Source organism: Dromiciops gliroides, chromosome 3, assembly GCF_019393635.1.
Source record: "Dromiciops gliroides isolate mDroGli1 chromosome 3, mDroGli1.pri, whole genome shotgun sequence".
NCBI classification, from domain to species: Eukaryota; Metazoa; Chordata; class Mammalia; order Microbiotheria; family Microbiotheriidae; genus Dromiciops; species Dromiciops gliroides.
Window position 1 is genome coordinate 490,480,246 of NC_057863.1, and position 25,970 is coordinate 490,506,215.

Sequence of the window (25,970 nt, forward strand, 5' to 3'; positions counted from 1 at the left end):
AAACCTATGATCTTATAATGAAATAAATTAGGAAGAGATGCATCGTAAGTGTCAAGACTGACATGGAATTGTTTTTAAGAAGTATTTAGAGACTTAATGCAGGTATTTTTCATTCACAGTTTTTGCTCTTGCTAAGTTTGTTATAATCTTCAGGTTTATAGATCCTGAATATTTTTGAATGTCATCTACTTTAGAAGTATAATAATCATTTGAAAAATATAAAACTCAACACTGATTCACAGAATCTCAGTTTGAAGAAACCCCAAAGTCTGAGTCTAACCAGTACTTGAACAAGACAACATACCTGACTGATGGTTCTATACATCTGTTAGCTTGAAGCTAACTCTTCAGTAAAAGGGAGTCCACTGCTACAACAGGCAACACATCCCACCTTTGAATGATTCTAATTGTTGGTAATCCTGTAATCCTAAATTTGCCTCTTTGAAACTTCCATCCACCTGTTCTCATCAAACAGAAAAAACCTAATCCTTCTATTACAAAGAGCCCTTCATATATTTCAAGAGTACTATGTCTCCTCTTTTTCTAGTCCTTCACAACGATCCCACAATTTAACAATTTACATTTGTTGAACAAATATAAATGTGACATGCTTTCCCAGCTGTCATTTCATTTGATCTTCACAATGACCTTGTGAGATACACAGGATGGGTATCTTTATCTCCACTTAACTGCTAGAGACGTTTTCTCATTTGTAAAAATATTTTATTAACTTGCTGGCCTAATTTGGGGGGCCTAATATGGCTGGGGTACTTAATCTGGGACTGTTGACTGGTTATCTGACTGCTATTACTTTACTATGGGCCATTTATAAAGTTCCACTACACTGCTCCACTCCCAAAATTGATAAGCAAAAGATTAAGAAGACTCTTAATTAAATAATCAAAGCAGAGTTTATTTATGATACAATTTAAAACTAAAAACACAGGGAAATAACATGTACAACCTGACTGTGTTCCAGAATGTCTCTTTCCACCTGCTGCGCCTGGAACTTTCTTAGCCTCCTCCTGCGTACCAATGGACCTTCTTCTAGCGTTCTCCTAGTGCCCTAGCGTCCCCCCGGCCTCCCCGCTTTCTCCAACCTGTACCCTGTGCTGACCACTTCTGGGCTCTCTGCTACCTGCCTAGCTTTCTCCAACCTCCTGTACCGTCTCCTGTTCTGTCTGTGCCGTCAGTCCGCCCCTCACTGAATAGCCCCTTAGTGTCCTCACCTCTGTTGCCAACCCCCTGGCGTCTCTAGCGTCCCTGTCTCCTAGGCCTTTCTGTCCATTCCTCCTTTTATATCTTCCTTCTAACCCTTCAAATCTTGGGTTCCCTGTGCCCCCACACACACCAAGTTAATCTGCCAGCCACACTAGGGCTGTAGCTGGGGGGGATGCTCAAGCATCCCCTGCATACCACACTCAGGGCTCCAGGGGCCCATGCCCCCTGCTGTGCACCCAGGGACCTCTGCACGGGCTATGCCAGAGGCCCACCTGGATGAGCCCGGGATCTCTAGGATAGATCCTCTCAGGGTAGAGGGAGCTGGGGCTTTTTCTCCCCGCTGTCTGACCTGGCCTCTCATATAGCCCATGGGGCTTTTTGGCTCAGCTGAAGAAAGGGGGATGGGCACCAGCCCCTCCCACACAGAGAAGAAAAACCTGAGGGCCCAGCCCAAAGGTAGGGCCCCCAAATCAAAATAAATTTCCACACATTGTTAGCTCAAGGTCAGAGCATGTAAGCAGCAATGCTGAGGGTAGACCTCAGGCCTTCTTACCCATATCACTGCGCTACAATATTTCTGCCTCTGCTCCTCCAACCTTCTATTTGTGCACATTGTCTTTCCTTTTCATGTGTACTAATGTCGCTTGTCCAGAAATATTTTTTTCCTCTTTTTAATCAAATCTCTCAATTACTCAGTCACTGAGTTCTGATTTGATCCAAGATTGATGCTATCTAAAAATTAGCATGCCTACTTTCTGTTTTCTCATGCAAAGCATTGATACTAATTAGAGACAAGAACTAGAACCCAGGTCTTCTGTTTGCTGGTCCAGTGCTTCTCCCTCCCAGCCCTCTCACCTCACACTTACAGCACATGACACCTAGTAGAAAGATATTACTACTATTAATAATAATAAGTCTTAACTTATTATAGTAGTAGATATTACTAACAAAGAAAAAAAACCCCTAAAGTCAGAGACTTGGAACTTCAAGAGATTCTTCCCAAATCAATACTGTTGTCATGTTCCCAAACCAAATTTTTTAATATTACTGTCCATACATTTCATTCTGGCACAAGGCCATGTCTGGCCCTTTCAATCTTACACATCAGTATTCTATGACATTCCTTCAGCTCCAGACACATAAGTCTTTTTACCCCCTATGCTTATTCTTGCCACTAAATCCCTATTCATAATGTTAATTCATTCTACAAGTATTTATCATATGCGTAGTATATAGGGCTTTCATTGAAGCTCCTCAGATGCTTCATCATAGCATGTTGGTAATTTTGAGTTCACAAAAACAATCTATCAGAATATAAGCTCTGGTAGGTTTTGCCAAGCTGGAAAAGCTTCAGGTATAGAGTCTGCTGATGAAATATATGTCTGTTGTCTGAGAACCAGCCTACTTAACTTAGGAGAAGTATTTAATACTATGTGTTGAGAACTTTGTTGTTCCCCCAACCTAGAATCCACCTTTCCCTTAATTCTTCATTAACTTCAGGGCTTATCTCAAGTCCCACCCACTTTTTGAATCTTTTAAGTATACTTATCTTTTCCCTTATGGATATTTAGCATTTATCATGTAAATTAAAGGTTCTGGCCTTACATAATATATCCCGTCTTGGATGTGAAAGCTTCATTTAACCACACTATGAACAGGAAATGTTTGTTTTGTTTTTCTCACACAGCATTAACACTGTGCTGAGATAAAAACTACAAGACAAAAAGCTTAGGAAAGACCTGTGTGTGTTTCTGTGTTTTCTAATGAAAATCTATACTGAGATAGGAGGAGAAATTAGAAAGACAACAGTCTGAAGATACAAATGAGGAATATGAACTAAATCAAAAGATTTCAATATAGAAATAAAATTTTGCTTCTAAAAGTGAGGTTAGAGTAGTTTACCAAAAGTAATAGAAAATAAAACAGAAATAGTGGATAGTCTGAGCTTCCAATTTCTTCCCAGGTAATCAGACTGAAAAAGGTTCTATAGTAATATCTTAAGATATAGGTAAACATAACTTCAACTTCTAGGGCTTAGGGAGTAATAAAACTTTTCTCTATTTTATGAGCCTACAGCCCCTAGATCTGCCAGGACTCAGGAGAGTGCTTGCAAAACCCAGCAACTTTTTATTAGGTCACTTTCTTTGGTTATACTCAAACAAAAAACTGGGAAGAAATTTTACAATACCAATAACAATAGTAATAGCTAGCATTTATATGGCTACTATTTGCCATGTACTGTCTAAGCACTTTACAAATATCATCTCATTTGATCCTCCAACAACCCTGTGAGGCAAGTGATGTTCATCATCTCTATTTTATACTTGAGAAACCTCAGGCAAACAGAGATTAAATGACTTGACCAGGGGTCACACAGCTAGTGAGTATGAGATTCAGATCTTCCTAACTTCAGGCCTTCACTCTATCCATTGGGCCACCTAGCCACTATAAAAGTTGATAATATATTCACATAGTTGGAGATACTGTGGGAGGGCTGTGTAAGTAAGAGAAATAACATAAAGGAAAATTACAAGCTGATGATATACCATCTTATGCCTGAGCTTTAAATTTGTTTAGCTGAAATGATGAAATAAGGGAAGTTAAATTTTGGCAATGAGTACTAAAAGATGGAGAGACATGCAACTTCAATTACAAATTTGATTTGAATAGCTGTTGGGAACCACTGCTGGTTTCTGAGAACACAAGGGATAGAATTATAGCACCACAGATTTTGAGCTGGAAAGAACCTTAGAAACCTTGGTACAACTGCTTCATTTTACAGATGAATTAATAGGGCCTAGAAAGGCTAAGTGACTTGCCCAAGGTTACAATAGGCAGTAAGTTGCAGAGACAAGATTACAATCAGTCATCAAGGTTCTATTAAGCTCCAACTGTATAACAAACACTTTGCTAAACTCTAGGGATATTAAAAAAAAAAAGTCCATGCCTGCAAGGAATTTATAGTCTAATGGGGGAACAATGTGAATGTATGGATATGCAGTATGAATAAATGATAGAAGAATTAGAAGGTAGCTTTCTGAAAGTACCCTGGCAACTCGGGGATCAGGAAACACTTTATGGAGTATGACTTCAACTCCAGCACCACTTTCAGGCTACCCCACTGCATAATACCAGTGCTTAAGACAGGCGATTCTCAATAAACATAAGAACGGACTAAAAGATAATATACTAATATGGAAAAATGTTTTACATAATTTCATATGTATAATTAATATCACATTTCTTGGAAGGAGGAGGAAAAGAAGGGAAAAAAAGAATTTGGAACTAAAAATTTTTTTAAATGAATTCAAAAAACAAATTTACTTTTAAAAATAAAAATAAAATGAATATTACCATCAAAAAAATTAAACACTGCTTAATAATCATCTCTAAAAAGATCCCACCACAAGGCCTATACTCAGGGTATGTGAAGACAAAAAGAAACTTCATTTTTATTGTTTTTTTCTTTTTCTTTTCACAAACTAGGAGAAAGTAGGGAAGAGAGCTGCATAGCAAAGGAGTTGCCAAAAAGCATCACTGAAGCTTTTTATTCACATGCACAAAGGAGGAAACACAGGAAAGGAGGACAGATGTGGAAGCATTCACATGCTGGGTTCTACTCTACATATGGAAATGTCTGTCTGATCTGGTTTCTTAAGAATGAAAAAACAAAACAAAAACCACTCTTATCAGGCCTTCTGGTGATAAGAACTGGATATCAAAGAAGATGTGGAACAATTGGGGATCTGCTAAGCAAACTATGGCATTATGGATGCAATGAAATATTAATTACTGTGTTTTAAAAAACAATGAATCTGCATAATTCAGAGAAGCCTGAGAAGACTTATGAACTGATGCAGAGGAAAATCAGCAGAACCAGAAAAATAACATACAAAATAACTGCCACAGTAAGGAAAGGGAAAAAAAAACACTCTCAAGACAAGGGCCATTTAAATTACAATGACCAAGTTTTTCCTTCTTTCCAGATGTGAGGGACTATGGTAATGGAATACTAAATATACTGTCAGACCTGGCAGATACAATGATATATTGTTGAACTGATTTGCTTCTCAATCTCAATTTTTTATTCTTTGTCATTAAGGGATAGGTAAAGGGGAAAGAAATGATACAAAAACAGTCATTAATAAAATTTTCTCAATGATATCTTCCTAGATCAATGCTATTTGCTTCCAAAAATTCTAAATACTTCAACAACCTCTTCAATGTTGGTATTTTAAGTATTGTGAATGTTATTTTTTATACTGCTTATACATCTGTTCTTTCTCTCTAAAAGGGTAGGCTTTTGTCTTTTTATTTGTTCTCTTTCCATACCATATCTAATTTATAAGTATTATATATTCTGCTGACTACATGAAAAAAGTTTTACCTTCATTAAAGCAGTTTCTCCATTACTCTGCTGAACATTCACAAAAGCTCCAGCTTCCAAAAGAATAGCCACTGTAGTTAGAAAGTTCTTTGAAAAAAAAAATAAACAGTCAAACCAAAATCCCAAATACATTATTTTTCTAATTAATAGTCAAGAAATTTATAATTTTGTTAGTGATTTGGCAATAAGGAATAGAAACCAAAATCAGTACCAACCAATTGTCTATTACTCATAACAGCTTCATTTATGGTTTTATTTTCATTTATAAAACATGCTAGCTTCTAATGGACAAATTTATTTTAAGTAATACTATCTGATATCATGGGTTGTATTGAGAGTTGTTTTGAATTATTTCATTAACTGCTCCACATAAAGTCCTTGGTCCATAAAAAGTTTTACAACTAAATATAAAGTAGATCAGTATTAGTAGAAGCAGTTGTCATTTAATATAGAGTAGAAAGATCTATGTGACTCTTGCACATTTTGGGGGTAGTCTTATAAAAGCAAAGTCTACCTGGATCCAATGGCAGTCCTTACAAAGATTACTAAATTGAATCTATTGCAATAAAAAGTAACTAACCTTCTCAGCTGCATGAATGAGAGCAGTGGTTCCATTTTTTTGTCTACCGTTAACTTTTGCACCTTTCTTGATAAGGAGCCTGAGTAGGTCATCTTGTCCTCCTGCTGCTGCAAGCATCACCAATGTCATTCCACTAGAGTCCTTTATTTTTAAAGGGAAACAATAATTAATTTTTTTAATAATTAAATTTTAATAAGAAACTCTTTTAGAACAAAGCCTTTAGAGATAAGTTTTAAATTCAATTTAACACAAGACACTCAAATGATTATTTACTAAGTACCTACTGTGTGCAGTCAAGTAGATGAGCCCAGGATATTTTGTTGTTTAGTCATTTTTCAGTGATGTCCAACTCTTCATGACTCCATTTGGAGTTTTCTTGGCAAAGATAACTGGAATGGTTTGCCATTTCTTTCTCTAGCTCAATTTTACAGATGAGGAAACTGAGGCAAACAGGGTGAAGTGACTTGCTCAGAGTCACACAGCTAGTAAGTGTCTGAGACTAGATTTGAACTCAGGAAGATGAATCTTCCTGATTCCAAACCCAACACACTATCCACTAAGCAACCTAAAGCCCTGGATATACAAAGATGAAAAACTGCATAGGCCCAAAATAAACAGAATGAGACTTCAACTGCCAAAAATGTACATTCAAAAGTCTATTTCATGTGTCATTTTCAGAATACCAGCTCAGATTTCCTTCCATCTGCATTTAAAGCCAAAATCAGACTCCCTCAAAAAAGTCCCAAAGAGGCCATTAGTGAAGTTCAGGATATAAGTAAAGTATTGCACTCAATGAGCAGGATGAACAGCAGACACTGAGCAAGAAGAGCAGCAAAAACAGTAAAAATGCTTACGTGATGCTAAATCAAAGTAAATCTGATTATTACAGTGAACCAGTGTGTGGTAACAAAAGCTCAGATGATTTGAAATCCTCCAACCCTAAAATGTTGGTTCTACTTTAAGGTTCTGATTTTCCTCTAGATAGTTTGCATGCACCATTCATCTCCTCCACTTGGCTCTCTTCAAAATAAAGAGTAATTTCAGTAAAAGTAAGCTCAGTAATTGCTTGAAAATTTAAAAAAAAGAAAAAACTCTTCCAAAACATCCCTTAGTACTTCATGCCAAATGGCAGGCCCCTGTGTGTATGGGACATTGTTTGGAGCAGGATTTATGGTTTACCATAGTGGTCAGTCTAAATTCTTATTAAAACTGTTAACCTGATAGGAAACCTGTTTTTCATGGTTTGGGTCTCAAAAGATTATATTCTTATAATATTGAAACCATACTTTCTTTTAGAAAATTTGAGTGATGCTTTCATGGGAAGAGAAAGGGCCTATATGAGAAGGCTATTATAGAAGCAACAAAGGCTACAAAACAGTTGACCCTGGAAGTATAGGAACTGTTAAGGAAGGAGGAGAAAACAAAAATATCTACCCAAAGGGGTATGGCACAAGGGGTGGAAAAGTGCAGGAAAAGGAGGGAAAAGGACAAAACCTCTTCCAAAGGATAGAAGCAAAGTGATGGCAAAAGCAGGGTTCTTTTCCCTTGGGAACTGCTAGACTATGAAGATAGGATGGTCTGCTTATCTATAAGGGTGCCAGCTGCACAAGTAGTTTCTCAGCCTAGGGCAGACTGACTGGCACCTGTCTTTATTCCCAAGGACACACAAAGAGTCCACCTTGGGATGCAAACAACACATTATGTCAGCTCAGGGAGGGGCTTCATCTTTGTCACATTCTCTGGGTCTAGTGTTTCTGAAAAATATGGCAACTCAAAAAGACAAGTTCAGGGGACCCCTTAATATTCTCCAATAGTACCCTTTTCCTATTTTTTTTCTTTAAAAAATTGTATATAAACATTATATAAATACAATATAAATATATAAACATTGTATATAAACATTATATAAATATATGTGTATATATGAATGCTTTACATGCACATATATGTATATTTCAATCAGCAAATACACACCTTCTCCCCCCCCCCAACCCCTCAATTAAGAATGAAAAAATAAAACCTCTTTTACAAACAGTATCCTAAAGCATAACATATTGCCATTTTCCACTGTATCTGGAGATGGGTGAAAAAAACATGAATTATCATTACTCCTCTGGAAGCACGGTAGATCATTACATTAATCAGTCAGTCTTTCAAAGTTATTTTCACCATGTTATTGTCATTGTAAAAATTGTTCTCCTGGGTCTGTTCACTTCACTCTGTTCCTACATGTCTTTCCAGGTTTCTCTAAAACCATCCTCCTTCATTATTTCTTACATCACAGTTTCATCATATTCATATGCCATAACCTGTTCAGCCATTTCCCAATTCATGGGACAGCCCCTCAGATTCCCACTTTTTGTCACCTGAAAAAGCTATAAACAGTTGTGTACATCCTTAGAGTTTGTTTTGCTTAAGACTAATCCACCCCATAACCTACCCTGCCACTAATTCGACCTTTTCTTTTCCTCTCCTTTCCCTCCTCTTTCCCTGCTGAGTGAAACATATTTTTGTACCCAACTCTGTATGTGTCCGTATTTTTCCATCTTTTGACCAGTTCAGATGAGAGTGAAGTTCACATGTCAGCTGCTCCGCCTGACCCCTACTCCTGGATTCCATAAGGTATCTGCTTGCATGCCCTGATTATGTAAGATGATTTCCCCTAGACTTCCTTTCCTTTCCCCTCCAGCATATTCCTTTTCTTTTTCCATTCTTAAGATCATCAAGAAGTAAAAGAACCACTCTGAGGCCTTGTCTAATTTGACTCCTTCCTTCTGTGAATCCTGGTGATGACAGGGTTCAGAGGGGGCCCATGTCATATATTTGAATGTAAGCAGTTTGTCAGCATTGTGCATTCATGTTTACCTTTTCATGTTTCTCTTCAGTCTTCTATTCGAACTTCAGAGTTTCTCTGCAGCTGTGGCCTTTTCATCAGGAATGCTGGGAAGTCCTTGATTTCATTCAAGTTCAATTCCCCCCCCTCAGTTGCAAAGTACTCAGTTTTGCTGAGTAAGTTATTCTTGGCTGTAAGCCCATATCCTCTGCCTTCTGGAATACCATATTCCAAGTTCTCTGCTCCTTTACAGTGGTGGCTGCTAAACTGTGTGTTATTCTGACTTGAATTCTTGATACTTAAATTCTTTCAGGCTGCCATTTGCAATATTTTTTCCTTGACCTGGAAATGCGAGATTTTGGCTATGATGTTACTGGGAGTTTTTATTTTGGAGTTGCTTTAAGGAGGACCAGTAGATTCTTTCTATTTCCACTTTTAAGATTTCTTTAAATAGGATATCTAGTCTCTCTTTTTAGTCATGGTGTTCAGGTAATGCACTGATTCTTAATTTTTTCCTCCCTAATATGATTTTCAGGTCAGTTGTTTTTGTCGTGAGATATTTTCCGTTTTCTTCTATTATTTCAAGTTTTTTACTTTATTTTATTATTTCTTGTTGCCTCATGGACTCACTGGCTTCTCTTTGGTCCATTCTAAGTTTCAGAAAGTTTGTTGCTAGGGCCAGGTTTTATACCTCTTGTGCCAGGTTGTTAATTCCAATTCCAATTCTTTCTCCCAAAGTTCTCATTTCTTTTCCATTTTTCCCTCTAGAACTATCATTTTGAACATTTAAAAAACATTTTAAAACATTTTAAACTCCTGTTTTACCTCTTCCAAAAATTCTTGAATTTGTACCCAAGCTGTATTTTTCTTTGGGACTTGCTTTGTAGATGTTTTGGAGTCATTCTCTTCTGTATTTGTTCCTTGAGCACCCCTACTACTATAATAGCTTGACTTTGAACATGATATTAAGGCTGAGCCCTGTGGCACTTTTGGAGGATGGATCTGGGCTGGTGCTATTACTACATTTTCAGGGTACTGGGTATTGTGTCAACTCCAGGATCTTAGGGACAGCCTATAGATGTGCAAGCTTTCAGTACCCAAAATGGTCTAATCCAAGGCATAGACTGACTGCTGGTTCCCCACCCCACACTCCACACACTGGTCTGAGTTCTGCAAGTTGCTGACCTCACTTTGGGTCTGAATAAAAGAAGACTACTACTGGAATCTTCCCCCTGTCACCCAGCTGGGAAGGTTTACTGGTTTAGAGTAACAGGGTAGAATTCCCTTTGGTCTGGGGTTCCTGCCCTAGTTATTCTTCTGAAGGCTTTAAACTAGTCCAGAAGCTGGAACTGAGACTCTGATCTGCTTCTAAATTTTGAGCCACATTACCACTGCTTGCTCTTTCAGTACAGTGCCTATGGTGGGCAACTGCTCCTACCCTGAATTGTCCCTTATACACAGGTCCCCTGCTCAGTCTGCCCAGGATCTGGGACCTGGAAATAGGTAGTTGGCAACAAAGTTGCCAGTTGGCCAACCTGTTACTACCATGATGCCCCACTGTGCATCTGGGACTTATTATCCTGTTACAGTTTCTCCTTTGCAATGGAATTTTCCACAGACCTGCCCTTGGCCAGATCCCCTTCTACTGTGTCCATAGTCTATCTGTGCTGACATGGGGTTGAAAAATGACTCACTGGGACTTTTTATTGGATTTTCCTATCAGGATTTGGCCCAGTGTGTTTTTTAGATATGTTTAGAGAAGTTTTGGGGAAAATTTGTTTTATTTCTTTCCTACTATTCTGCCACCCTGGCTCTACCTTTGACTTGGGAATTTAGATAAAAAGAAGTATGTTTTGAAAATATAAATAGGGGCAGCTAGGTGGCGCAGTGGATAGAGCACTGGCCCTGGAGTCAGGAGTACCTGAGTTCAAATCCAGTCTTAAGACAATTAACACTTACTAGCTGTGTGACCCTGGGCAAGTCACTTAACCCCAATTGCCTCACTTAAAAAAATATATATATATATATAAAATATAACTGACTACTAAATGGGTGAGCTTTTCTTCTGACTGGCTATCCTAAATTTTTTTTGGTATGCCCTAGTAAATTTTACTTTGTGAATTATTTGTCATGTGTGTAATTGCTGAATTCTAGATATATCTAATTTCTTAATTTTGGGAAAAAACATTTTAATTAAGGCATCTATATGCAGGTCAAAAAATGAGAAAATCTAAATTGTATAATGCTCTGACAGGTACAAAAAGAGGAAATCAAATTAACTAAACTTGAAACAAAGAAAAGAAGGTCAAAGTTCTGACAAGAAGGAGAAAGTTCAATGAAAAGGCTGCATTAAGTAGAAATAATGCAACCCAAGTATTGGTATTTGTAATGAGGAAGAAAGGAAAGCTTTTAGAAAGGCCACAAGAAAAGCAACATTTTTAAGGCTATTGATAATTGCTTCTGATTTCACATATTAACCTACTTTTTTATAGGAGCTACATTTCAATAAAAGTTCCTTAGGAATATTACTCTATTACCTCTTGGTCCAAATTATAGTCCTCATTTGAATTAAGTGCGATTTTCACTGTAACATAGTCTCCATTTTTCACGGCATCCCTCAGTGAGTCTAAAGAAGAAAAAAAGTCAATTTTATACCAATTCTGATTTTTGGATTTAAAAAAAAAATACCAACCAAATTTTTCAAATGGTATCTTACAATTTCAAAAGTACTTACTACTTGGTATAGCATCTGCTGTTGTAAAATTCTCATCTTCTCCATTAAGATGCTTTTGAAAATCTTCTAATTTCATCCACTCCAACTGCAAATCCATTCCCAAACTCAAAACTTGCTGCCTGTCTGTTAGATATTGTAGATGACTTATTAATTACATTTTTAAAGATGATCATAAAATCACAGATGTTGCTATTTTCCCACATTCCTCCATCTTATGTGGAAATAAAGAACCAAGTCCCAAAGTGAAATATCTATTATCTATACAGAGCTATCTATTATACATACGCATTCTTCTCTCTCTCTCTCTGTTAAGCATTGACTCCTTTACTTAAAATGAAAAATCAAAAAGCAAGTTTTCCTTTGGTTAGCACGTTTTTTGGAGGAAAGGTTTCCTCTGGACAGAATACTTGACTCCCAGCTCTGTCGCTTACTACTTAGGCGACTTGGACAAATCACTTAACATCTGTGTACCTCTATTTTTTCATCTGAAAAAGAGGGGACTGGACTAGATAACTAAGGCCCCTTTCTAGCTTTAAATCAACAACCCTATAATTTTTAGTTGCAAAACAGTTCCAGCAAACTGTTAGCAGCCTAGACACCTGACTAGTTTGGAAAAAGGAATAAACCTTAGAGTGGCTTCAAATAATTCAATAATTAGTGATGGTGCATTTTAAAATTTCTTCACCTACTTATTAAAATGTGAAAATGGAACTTCTTGATACCATGTAAGACTTAATAAGCTGAATTTCCCCCAAAAAACAACACAACCTAACCGTTCAGTAGTTTTTTCTTTCCACAAAAATTTAAGTTCATAGAAATATGCACTTAAGATAATAAAGGAACATTTTCCTAATGAATTTTCCAATCAATGAAAACTCATGACTGTTAACCTTAAGGTTTTCTACTAATGAAAAGTCCCTTATTAACCATCCTTCCCTTTTACTACACCCTCACTCAGATTTTCTTCTGAGTAGCTGAGTAAATTGGCTCCCTAACCCTTGCACATGGCTTACTTACCTGCCTAAGTCTTCTCTGCTTCTGCCTTTCTCACCATCTAGAATGGCCTTATATCAACTGCACACTAAGCCCTTTCTTTCTTTCTTACCTTAAAGCATACAATTTCATATCTTCTGTGGATTTTTTCCAGATAAACCCCACCAGGTTTTAATCCACTCAGGCAAACTTCTGTTTCTGTGACTAGTTAATGAATATATTTGTATATAATAGTATTCCACTCCTGTGTAGTCAAACTTTCATTCCTGCCTTCATCCAAAATTGTTTCTTCTATTAGTCTCTAAACATAATGGACACATTTTATGTGCTTATTTAATAACTCTCCATAAATTGAGTTAGAGAGTTCAGGATATCTTCCGTTTTCAACATAACATATTGGTTCATATTTTAAGACATGTCTTATTCTACTATCCTACTTTCTAAACTTCAAATGGAATTGCTAAAGTCAAAGAGAAAACCAGAAAATGTGAGAAAAAAATCCCAAACAAAAAACTTTTGTCTTCTCTTTTCCAGGTACCCTACACAAATGGTAATATTTGAAAACTTAAGAATAACTTGGTTGGCTTATGGTTGAGTCGTAATTTATGACTCATTTTTCATCATACTCACCAGCATTTTCGTCCATTTGACACACACTGTCTAATACATCTTGATCACCTTCTGCAGCTATATATGCCCAAGTATCAGTCTCATCCCTTGTACTTCTTCTCTCCTTGAATAACTGTTTATTTTCCTTAGTTCTGTAGTCTTCAGTAAACATTTCTTCTCTTTTCCGATTATTCTCTGAATAGTCATTTTTTTCTTCCGGTGTTAATGCAAATAAATCAAATGCATTCCTCATTTCTTTAAATGCTAGTATAGAATAAAGTGATTTATGATAAAAAATACAATCACAAATTCTTGTTGCAAAACAAGAATAATATCCTGTCTTTTGGATGTTTTAAGAAAAACTGTTGTTTCTATTTGCTAATATAGTAACTGGCTGTGGATAAAGGAATACACCCAAATTCATTACCAGAATCAAACAATTTCGATGTGTTATTTTTACTGGTTGTCCAACATCCAACAAAGCTCATCATAGTGACTAACCCTGCACCTCTCCCTTCCATAACCTTCTCTTCCCACCCTCAAAGTACTCTGGGCTCACATGGACTAGGTCTCATCCTAAGAATTTGACCTCAATGGGCAAATCTTTTTTTTTTAGTTCACTGCCCCCACTTGGACTAATTCAGACCAACTTCCAAAACAAAACTTTCCTACAGCTTAGTCCACCATGTCCCTAAATTTGGTATTAGTGTTCCCAGATCCCACAGACACTTACCAAATATACAAGGTATAGGATAGCCTTCATTTTACCCCACAGAAAATGCATAGGATGCTAAGGCCTCAAAGGAACCCATGAAGTAATAAAGAAGCAAAAGAGTGAATGCGTTTCTCCATAATTTCTTAGAAAGTGCAGATGTCTAGTTCTATTTTTAGCACTATAAGGAGAGTCAACTTGTCTTAAAAAGGTTTAATTAGAGTAAACACTTAAAACAAACTATATATGTTAAAAATCAATTAAAATTCAATTACTTATACTCACTTTTTATTCCCTTTTGTTCTTTTTTCCCCCTTTCTTCCTTGTCAGAATCATACCTTTTCTGATATTTTTCTTTTACTTCATTTTTCCGTGTTTCTTTCTCCTGATAATGAAAGCAAGATACAAATGGAATTGGAAAGTGACACTATGTAATAAACAGGGTCTTTTAAACAATGAAAAATATGGCATCAAGGCCATGCAGTCTATTTTCCTATGACTAAATATTATAATTTTTCCTCATCTTTTTTCCTACTACTCTGAAATACCCTTCTGCCATTTGGTAAGAGATAAAAATGATATACTTATAATATTGAATAACTTAAATGTTTTATTACACATCTATCAAGTAATAAAGATGGGAAACCATTATAGGGATTGCAGCAGGACAGGAATGCTCCAATAGGAGTTTGTTTTCATAATCAATCCACTTTTTCAGCTTTTTTTGTGTATGAAAATGTTCGTGTTTTTCAGTTAAGTTCAAAATAACAAAAATTAATTCTTTTTTAAAATACAAGCTTGCTAACTTCCCGCAGTTAGAGTGAACTGGCCCAGCTATTCTGAAAAATGATTTGGAATTACTGAATAAAAGTTAGAATTTAATTCATATGTTATCCCAGATATTTTACTACTAGGGATCTATACCTGCAGATAGTTATAAACAGGAAGAAAAGATCTATATGTAGAAAATATCCATAGCAGAATACTTGTGATAAGAAAAGAGTTGGAAAGAAATGATGTCCCCAACGATTGGAAAATGGAAGCACATGATTTTATATGTATATATATATATATATATATATACACACACATATATATGAGAATATTAGCACACCCTAAGTTACAAACATGAATTCAGAAAAACACAAGAGTACCATTAAATTAAAGTTGAAGGGCCTATCCCTTTTTTCTTTGTTAATCAATAAAGTAACTCCTTTCAGTAAATGAGCTTTGCAGATAATGTGTTTGGATGTTCATTAATAATAATAATAGTATTTATATATCACTTTGAAGTCTGCCAAATGTTTTACAACTATTTCTTCATTTGATGTTCACAATAACCCTGAAAGGTTAAATTAAGTACTATAATTATATTCCCCATTTTACAGATAAGAAAACTGAGGTACACAGAGGTTCAGTGACTTGCCCAGGTCATACAGCTAGTAAGTGTCTGAGGCCAGATTTGAACTATGGTCCTCCTGACTCCAGGGCTAGCACTCTATCAACTGCACTACCTAGTTCTGCGAGAAAGCATTTGAGAAGGATCTTATTTGTTAAAACAAAATTTATCAAATAAATTTTTTAAAGATCTACAAAAATCAATGAAACTAGAATAAAAAGAACATTATTCATTAAGAAAAACAATTTGCATCAAATATCTCTGATAAAAATTTGATATCAAAGATATACAGAGAATTAACACAAATATGTAAGGCTATCAGTCAATCCACCAAAGGAAAAGCATTTCTGGTAAAATAATATGAACAAATAATTCTAAATAAAAGAATTACAAACCATGAACAATATGAAAGTCAGTCCAAATAACCACTAATAAGAAAAATACATATCACAAACATTGAGATTTCACCTCATCTCCAGTATATTAGGAAAGATGACAGAAAATAGAAAGTCAATGTTAGAAGGTCTATTGGAAGCCAGGGAGACTCATCTACTGCAGCTAGAGGTGGGAACTGATCCAACAATTCTGGAAAACAATTTGGAATTATGCTTTAAAAAAAGGCAAATAAATCTCTATCCCACTTCCAGACATATACACCCATGGAGGCCAAAGACAGAAAGATCCCATATGCATTCAAATATACATATGTGCATGGGGGGAGGGGGGGGAGAGTGGTGGCAAAGAATTAGAAATAAAATAGTTGCTGATGAACTGGGGAATGGCTAAATAAATTGTGCTATAGCAGTGTAATGGCATATTAACCACTGTTCCATAAGAAATGAAAATATAAAGAATTTACATAAGTATGAAATTATTTGTACTAATGCAGAGTTAAGGAAGCAGAACCAGGAAAACAATACACAAAATGTGCGTAATAAAGTAAATGCAAAGAACAAAAAGAAATCCTGAAAAGAAAAACCAACTGAATATTAACAAGCTTACTGCACTTTAAAGCAAGCTTTAGACTTTGATGACTGGTTCAGGAGGGTTGAAAGTTATATAAACAAATTCAGGCCACAATCAAACTATGCCACTTTTGCCCTTTGTTTTGCCATGAGGCCTATTATAAGATAATGGCCAAGATCCCAGCAAAGACTGAGCCCTTAGTCTAAGTCCATTAGAACATGCCCAAAGTTAGTCATGGAATGAGTCAGCCTTTTGCTTCTCATCTTTTTTTTTTTTTTGCTGGGCAATGGGGGTTAAGTGACTTGCCCAGGGTCACACAGCTAGTAAGTCAAGTGTCTGAGGCCGGATTTGAACTCAGGTACTCCTGAATCCAAGGCCGGTGCTTTATCCACTGCGCCACCTAGCCGCCCCTGCTTCTCATCTTAAAGCATAGATCTGAAAGCATAGATAACATGTGATATCTTGCTTCCCCATCAATTGTTACCCTAGAACCCTTGGGAGGCAAAGAAAACTAAAACACAAAATATGGGATATTTTCTGCACAAAAGCAAGGGAACCATTTCTGGAGCTATTAATTTCCTCTGACTATCCATGCCCCCTCCCCCACCCCCAACTGCTGATCTGACACACTTGGAGATGTGCAGCATCCTCTATCTAGCTCTCTTGAAGTCTCAGTTGTAGATAATAGTCTAACTTTTACATGTGAGCTCTTTCCTTTTCACTTTAATAGAGTGGATTATTTACTAAAGGGGGCGGGGGGTAGGGGGGGGGCTTCAAAATGTAGGAATTAAGATGGGCAGGAAAAATCGACAAATCTTCCTTTTCATTCAAAGGGGAAAATCCTATGAACTCAGAGAACAAGCACTAATTCAGTCTCCAGTTAGCAGTCCAAGGAAAATATACTTGAGAAAATATTGAGTACTGTGTTATTTCAGGTATCAGCAACAGACCAGGCTGGTGAGCTGCATCATTTCAGTGCTCTCAAAGCAGTGTGATCCAGGGTGAAGTCTGAGTACCTACTAGCCTGAGCTCTGCAAGTTCCTGACCTGGGATTTGGTCAGCTTCTGATTGGAATTGCAGTAGACTGCTGCTGGACCCAGTCATTTTCAGTCAGCTGAAAAGCTCTGCAGGTTCAGAGTGACAGAACTGAAGGCTTCTCTTGGTCTAGGATTCTTGTCTTGGTTATTTAGTGGCACGCTTTAGACTAGGCAAGTGGCTGGAACCAAGACCCTGCTCTGCTTCCCAGGGTCAGAACCACACAATCGCTACTTGCTTCTGTGCTTGCTCCTTGCTCACAGGTGAGGGCCCATGACTGCTTCTCATGGAGAACAAAACTTCTAAGTAGATTCAAAGTAGTTGTTTATGGTTCAAAGTAAATATGGCAGGATGTCTCCAGGGAGTTCCCACTGTGTTTGACTTTGTTCCATTTAACATTTCTATTCATGATTCAGATAAAGACACATTCATTAACTTTGCATATGACACAAAGCTGGGACAGCTAACTATCAGAGTAGATGAGGGCATCAGGACCCAAAAAGATCTTGATAGGCTAAGCAATGAGCTGAATTTAATAAGATGAAATTCAACCACAACAAATAAAGCCTTATCCTTGGATTAAAATTAACCATAAATTTAAGGTGCATAAATGAAAAAGCATTTATTAAGAGCTTACTATATGGCAAGTACTGTGCTAAGCACTAGGGAAACAAATACAAGCAAGCAAGACAGTCCCTGCCCTCTATGTAATTACATTATGGAAGCTTGTATTTTTTCCTTTGAACTGGATTTTGGCTAGGTTGTTACTGAGAGTTTTCATTTTAGGGTTTCTTTCAGATGACCAGTACAGTCTTTCTATTCTTTGCCCTCTGGTTCTACGAGACCTGAGAAGTTTTCTTTTGTGATACCATGTTTAAGTTTAAGCTCTTTTTTGGTCATGGCATTCAGGTATTCCAATGATTATTAAATGATATCTCCTCAATCTGTTTTCCAGGTCAGTTGTCTTTGCTATGAGACAGATGCCTTACATTTTTCTTATATTTTTTCAGTCTTTTCTTTATTTTAATATTTCTTTTTGTTTCATGAAGTCATTAACTTTTTTGAGGAGCCACTCTAATTTTCAAGGAGTCTGTTGCTTGGGTAAGGTTTTGTACCTCCTGTGCCAAGCTTTTAATTTCCTTTCCAATTCTTTTTTTATAGCTTTCATTTCTTTTCTAATTATTTCCTCTTAGTACTCTCATTTATAAAATAATTTTAAATTTTTTTTAAATTCTAGCTTCATCTCTTCCAGGAATTCTAGTTGAATTTGTACCCAAAATGGGGTTTTTTTGAGGCTTGCTTGTAGATATTTTGGAGTCATTCTCTTCTTTTAGATTTTATGTACTGAGTGCTCCTGTCATCATAATAACTTTTTATGATAGGACTTTTTGTTTGTTTGCTCATTCTTCCTGCCTACTTTATAACTTTTGGCCAGGCTCAGTGTATTTCTGGAGGGAATGTCTGGGTTGTGCTTGTGTCCTCAAAACCCGCTGCTGCTTTCTCAGGGTATTGGGTACTGTGTTATTTCAGGTATCACTAAAAACCCAGTCCTCAGTCTCTCGGTGGATCTGTGACACAGCACTGGGTAGTGAGTGATAGAGCTACCAACTTGCACCTATTCCTGCTCCCTGCACAAAGTAAAGCCCTTCCCAGGGTCTGGGACCCCTTCTTGTCCCACTACACAGCCATGATGGAAAATACCATACACAATGCTCCTGGTTAAGTCTCTGTCCTCAGTGTCTATAGGCTTGCCTATCTCTCTTTGCTAACCTGAGGCAGAAAAATGACTCACTGTGATATTTTTCTTGGATTTTGCAGTCAGGTGCATGTCTAGTGCATGTTTCAGATCTTTGGGGCGTAGTAATAGGGGAAAGCTCAGCTGTACTTCTTGCTACTCTGCTATCTTGACTATCATCTAATATTACATCCTAACAGGAAACAACAACACACAGAGGGGACTAATGGCCAGGAAGGAATGTTTTGGACAGGGAAGTCAGAAGGAATGCTAAATGGAGTCACAGGGCAAATGACTGACATGTCCTTTCCAGGAATAGTAGTATTGATTTGGTTACTATTCTAGAGCTAGAATTAGAAAACGGGGTGGGAAGATAAAGATATCTTAAAAGTGGTGAAGTGAGCCTGAGACTAGGCAAGATAAGGTGAATGTTCAACAACCAGAGTCCAAGGTCACAGGAATGAAAGCAATTACTAAGAGGCAATATGTCTGAAAAAGATATGGAGGTTTTAGTGGTTTTCAAGCCTATTTTGAGTCAACAGTATAATAAAACAGCTAAAAAGGCTGAAGTAATGCCAAGTTCCTCCATCAGACTGTAAATCCCCATAGGTCAGGGACTGTCTTTTGCCTTTTTTTGTATCCCTAGCACTTAACACACAGTGCCTAGTACATGTTTACTGATGAAAAAAAGGCATTGTAGGGGGCAGCTAGGTGGCGCAGTGGATAGAGCACTAGCCCTGGAGTCAGGAGTACCTGACTTCAAATCCAGCCTCAGACACTTAACACTTACTAGCTATGTGACCCTGGGCAAAGTCACTTAATCCCAATTGCCTCACTTAAAAAAAAAAAAAAGCATTGCCTTCATCATACCACACATGGAGTCTTAGTTCTGGGGACAATGGTTCAGGTAGAACATTGAAAATATGGAAAACATAAAGAACAGGGCAATCAAGATAGGAAAGGTTGTCAAGATTATGCTAACTGAAGACCAGTTAAAGAACTGGGTGCACTGAGCCTAGATAAGAAACGACTCAGAGAATAAGTCAAGACACATTATCCATCTTCAAGTATTTGGAGGGCCATCAAGGGGAAGAGTGAAAAGTCACATTCTGTTTGCTATTAGAAAGTAGAACCAGGAGCAACAGGTATAAGATGCAGAAAGAATCCGGTCTGTGGTTACCACAGTGAGGCAGGGAAACCTATGGATCCTTCTGATGGATGTCTATAGTTACTGGAATCATACTCGGCACTCATCATGGCATTAGATGCCCCTACATCCTTGTCACAGATGCATATGCAATGTTCATTTTAGACTAACTACTAGATGGATTTAAACTCAACTTGTACAGAAAAGTTGGTAGGCAAATAATTATCTAATAATCAACACCATGCTGCTTACAAAATTTTCTAGAATTTCTGGAGAGGGACATAAAAGAGGAATAAAAAGCAGAAAAGAAAGAAATGAAAGTAGAATTTCAGAGGACCAACATTTTCCCAGGTATAATCTTCATCATCATCATCATCATTATTATAGTTTACATGTTTATAGTGCTTTGAAGTCTGTAAAGCACTTTCCTAATAACATCTTTTAAAATAGCTATATACATATGTGTGTATTTTATATAAGTATTTTTATACATATTAAAAAACATCTATTATTTTCTCCATTTTATAGATGAGCAAACTGAAGCTCTGACATCTTAAGCCCCAAGGTTACAGACCTTGGCAGGATTTGAAGCCAGGTCCTCTGAGTTTAAATCCAACATCTTCCACTATGCTATACTACCATTCTGAAAGTCACCTTAAAGGCACATCCAAATGAAATCCAACTTGACATAGCAGGGGTTGGGGAAGTTTCTTTATATTACATGCAGATTCATATCTCTATCATTTAAGAGGTTAAGAGGATGAATCACTGTGCTGAAGGTATGTGGTCTTGTTGGAGATGGTAGATGTCATTCTCCTTCACCAAGCTTATGGGAAAACTTAAAAAAGGGAATAATGATCAAAACATAGATCTGTGTTTCCTTTCTGTCTCTATCATTCCTGGAAGATTTGTGAGAAGATATATATGTGTGTATGTGTGCATACACACACACACACACACACACGTGCGTGTGTACATGTGTTTATGTATATGTATGTATATGTGGATGTGTGTTAAAAGACCTAAAGAAGTTGGTGGCATAGACTTTTCCTTCAGAAAATAACAATAACATTTATATAGTACTTTAGAGTTTGCAAAGCATTTTATATACATTATCTCATTTGATTTGAATACAGATTATTCACTGAAATAACAAAGATAACTAGCCTACCTCAATTCCTCTCCTTAGGAGATGATGTATGTACATCTGTATATAAATGTTATCTATTACTTGCCTGAATAGATACATTACTATCTTAATGTGTTATATCTAAGAAATGCCAAAATCACAATTTAAAAATGGACAGAAACAACAAACAAAATGAAACATATAATTACATTAACTTCTTCCTTTGGGAATAATTTATCAGAGATGTCACATTAAAAGTCCATAAAGAGAAGGCAGGAAGAAGTAAAGCTGAATCTTAATATTTATAAGAATGAGATAATCTATTCAACAGCAATTCAATCAAAAACTAGAAGAATGCCTATGTTCATAGCTCTATGAAGCTTAGCTTTATTATACATCATTGTACCATTCATTTATTTCAAGGGACCCTGCCATTCAGGTAATATTTAAGAATATTGCGTTCAAATATTTTCTAAACCCATTTCTCTAACGAAATTTGAAAACAAGCAAACAGTAAGTCCACAACACCCCTATTTCCCATGGAAATGGATTTTATAACATTAGGAGTGGGAAGGAACTGAGGAGAAGCAGGAGCTAGACAGCTCACAAGTCTGTCAGTCATCACTAATTTAGAGACAATTGTACCCTTAGAATTCTTTGATAAGCTCATGCATGAGACACTGCCTTTTTTGGTTTCTTTCTTCTATTTCATTGTTTTCTCTATGATATGCACAAAAAAAATTTTCCCAAATTACTTTCCCCACACAGTTGTTCAAGCAACATCCTTTTATTCTAAAACTTTCCTCTTCTAGCATTGAGTGACTTACCTCCCCAACTGAATCAGTAGACCTTCGACCTCGTTCTTCACTACCCAGTTTTGTGCTCTTCTGAATCTGAACAGCAGTAGGTGTTAGTTTATCTACCTCTATAGAACTTTTGACTTTTTCTTGATTCTTTTGCTTTTTGTATAAATTTTTCTTTTCTGAGTATGGGTCCTTATTTTCTACTTTTTTAATCTCTTCTTTATATTCCTCAACTTTCTTTAATTTCTTTTTTTTCCTTTTTGTTCTGACATCAACATCTTCTTCAGCACTTGCTGTATCATCTGGTTGTTTATCAGAAATCACATCTTGAATTATGTCATGTTCTAACTTATCTTTTCCACTTTTAAATTTTTGTTTCTCTCCTCTGTTATCAGAAGGTAAATCTTCGCTGTCATCATCAGCCAACTGAGAAAGTGAATCATCAAATGTACTTGATTCAGATTCTAACAAAGATTCACTAAATTTCTCTCTCTTTTTTTTGCTTTCTTTAAAATCATCTCTTACTTTTCCCCTTGAGTCTTTACTTTCACCCCTTTTTACTTTCTTTGTTTCTCTTAAATCATCTTTTCTGGTCTTTTTGTACTCCTTTGAATCTTCTTTGGATTCCAAAATCCTTTTCTTGGACTTTGAATCAAAGACCAAATTTTCTGAGGAATTTTCCAGTTGTGTTTTAGACTTATCTTTTAGTTTACCAGATTTCCATTTTCTCTTTTTCAAATCATCAGGACTTTTGTCTTCTCTGTGTCTTGACTTTTTCTTCTTTTTCTTGGGGGAAATCTCCTCTTTTGTTTCACTTTGCCAATCGCTGTCAGATTCTGCCTCAAATATGTCATCATCATTCAAAACTAGTCTCTATAAAATAAAGATATGAAAGGTTAAAAATACTTAAATCCTACTTTGCCTTCTACATTTCTTCTACCTGACTTCCAGCATAAAACATTTTCAAAAGAATCAGAAAGGTTTTTTTTAAAGTTTACAAAAACAAAAGGAAAATTTTTTTCATTTTAAAGCAGTCTCTGAAATTAAATTCTATGGTATTATTTCTTAATTTGAAATACTTGTCAAGTAAAAGGGAAGAAAAGTCAATTAAGGAAAAAACACTGATAAGAGGGATAGAATAATGGTCTCTTGTTGAAGTAGGCAGCAAAAAGTAAAAAACAACAGGAAAAGTCATTGTTATAATCAGTAGGTGATCATTTTTTTTTTTAGTGAGGCAATTGGGGTTAAACGACTTGCCCAGGGTCACACAGCTATTAAGTGTTAAGTGTCTGAGGCCAGATTTGAACTCAGGTACTCCTGATTCCAGGGCCGGTGCTCTATCCACTGTGCCACCTAGCTGCCCCGTGATAATTTAATTTTATGTTAATAAATCACTTATATTATATATGCTACCAATACCATTTTATCATCAATTTTTTGGATCAACTTTACAGGGTTAGATACCATATAAATTAACTTTGTGTCCATTTTTCTTGGTTATGAACTAGCCTTTGGGAAAAACATCCTATCCAAATCATACCAAAAAAAATAGATTGGTTCTCAGAAAAGCCTCTGAAATTTGTTGCCACAGGATGGAATTTTTAAAATTCAGGTTTGAAGGAAAAACATAGCCATATGTTCAGTGAAATATAATTTAAAATTTGTTAAATATTCAAAAGTATTGCCATTTTAAATATGGAGAACAGCATCTCACATAAAAATCTACAAAATCTGTCAATTGTGTATAAATGAAACACTAAACAAGCAACTGTTTCTGAAAAGTATATAAAGAGTAAGAACAAATCTTATTACCTTTTACCTTTCATTATACAATCAGAAGTATGTTCTCATGGGAAAAAATAAGTTAAGAAATAATAAAAATCACACTTAACAGCACAGGACAAAAGTAAAACTTACAAAAATGATCTTCATACCCTTTGAATAATCCTACTATTGAAAACAGGGTCTCAAGTGTTCTCATAAACAAAAAGTTTGTTTTCTATTCAAAATTTTTCATAGAATAGCTTTATATATAATTTGCAAAAAACCTGGAATCAAATTAAATGACCAAAGATAAGGAAATGTGTAAATAAATTGTGGTATATTGATGCAATAGAACACTTACACAAGGAATACAAAGAAATCAAGAAATATATTCATAAAATACAAAGTAAAGAAAGAATGATAAAGTATATGATTATACCCACATAACAAAATATGTGAATGAGAATGGACAAAGAATGTTAACAAGGACCCTAGAGGAAATGACTAACTTTGTGTTAATTGGTGTATACTTTGTACATTGAAATTATTTAAATAACTTATAAAAAAGTTGTTAGTTGTATTAATGTCCACTTAGTAAGAATGAAAAATATTTTTAAAGTAGGTCCAAAAGAACACTTTCTCCTATAAATTTCAAAGTCCTCCTTTTAGGTCTACATAGAAGAAAGGGCAAATGACAATAAAAATAGCAGTAATAGCTAGAAGACAGGATCTATTTAATTTAAATCTATTAAAATGACAACTCTAATCAAGATTTTGAGATAAACCACTTTTCTAAAATAAAGTATATTTTGATTTTAATATATAATTTTCTGAATTTAGTAATAAATATAGATTTTAAAATGCATACTATACAAAATCCATATTCTCTGAAGATGTCACCTTCTGTGCTCACCAAACCATTGAAGAGACTTGAGATGACTTGGGAATGCTATAAGCAGAGCTTAAAGGGTTACTCTGATGTTTGGCAGCCTTTGGAAGGTGAAACCAGAGATCAGACCCTTACACTATTTATATAAAGGGTGCCTGAAGAAATAATGCAACAGAAGGGGCACAATGGAAGAGAAGGGGAAGAAGGAGGTATGGGTATCTACTGGGGACTAGCCCACCCTCTAAACACCAATGATATTCATTTTAGATGACAGACAAACCAGAAAGTATCACTAGAAGCAGCTGCCAAAGTAACTGAGAAAGCAAATGCCAACAACATAGAAAAATGCTGTGGACACAGATAACCAACTTGTCACCAAAGAACAGATTAACAAGTAGAAGAAAAATGGCTGGAAAACAAGTCAAAATAAGGGCTTTGTCCAGAGAGACCAATTCACTAAGTTGGATAATATGACTTGAGACTTGGATACTGAGTGGAGGTATGTGGTCCAGCTCATTCAAAAGTTGAAGATAATGAATGCCTAAGTGCAAAAATTAGCCAGACAAGGAACTAGAAAGCGAGAAGACTTAATAAAACTCTTAGATGTTGAATTTTGCTTAAGGTATTATTTTGTTTAACCCTCCAATATTCTCTCTAAACATTTTCTCATATTCTTTTTTATCTTGTGTTGGAGCCATATTCCATGACTATCTTTGGCCATTTTCTTCATGTACTTTCTAGGTTTTTCCAGGTACTATTTTAAGTTTTTTTTTTTTAATTTTATTTTATTAAAAAATTTTTTCTAATTACATGTAAAGATCTTTTGTGTTCCAAATTTTTCTCCCACCCTCACTTCCCTCCCCCCTCATGAGGCCAGCAATCTGAAATAGGTTATACCTTACAACCATGTTAAACATATTACCACATTAGTCATGTTGTAAGAGCAGAAAGGAAAAAAACAACAACAAAATAAACCAGAATAACAAAAAAGCAGCAACAAAAGTGAAAACAGTATGCTTCAATCTACATTCAGA

The 25,970-nt window shown here is 36.0% G+C and overlaps 1 protein-coding gene across 1 annotated transcript in view; it reads right to left on the reverse strand.

The window, feature by feature from the left end:
- MPHOSPH8 (M-phase phosphoprotein 8) overlaps nucleotides 1-25,970 on the reverse strand; it is a 61,095-nt gene that overhangs the window by 18,030 nt on the left and 17,095 nt on the right. Inside the window, exons 3-9 of the mRNA XM_043992478.1 lie at nucleotides 22,308-23,156; nucleotides 14,355-14,454; nucleotides 13,379-13,621; nucleotides 11,756-11,878; nucleotides 11,559-11,647; nucleotides 6,189-6,329; nucleotides 5,609-5,695 (exon numbers count right to left, since the gene is read on the reverse strand). Of these exons, the coding sequence (XP_043848413.1) occupies nucleotides 5,609-5,695; nucleotides 6,189-6,329; nucleotides 11,559-11,647; nucleotides 11,756-11,878; nucleotides 13,379-13,621; nucleotides 14,355-14,454; nucleotides 22,308-23,156 (1,632 nt within the window). The remainder of the gene's footprint in view (nucleotides 1-5,608; nucleotides 5,696-6,188; nucleotides 6,330-11,558; nucleotides 11,648-11,755; nucleotides 11,879-13,378; nucleotides 13,622-14,354; nucleotides 14,455-22,307; nucleotides 23,157-25,970) is intronic.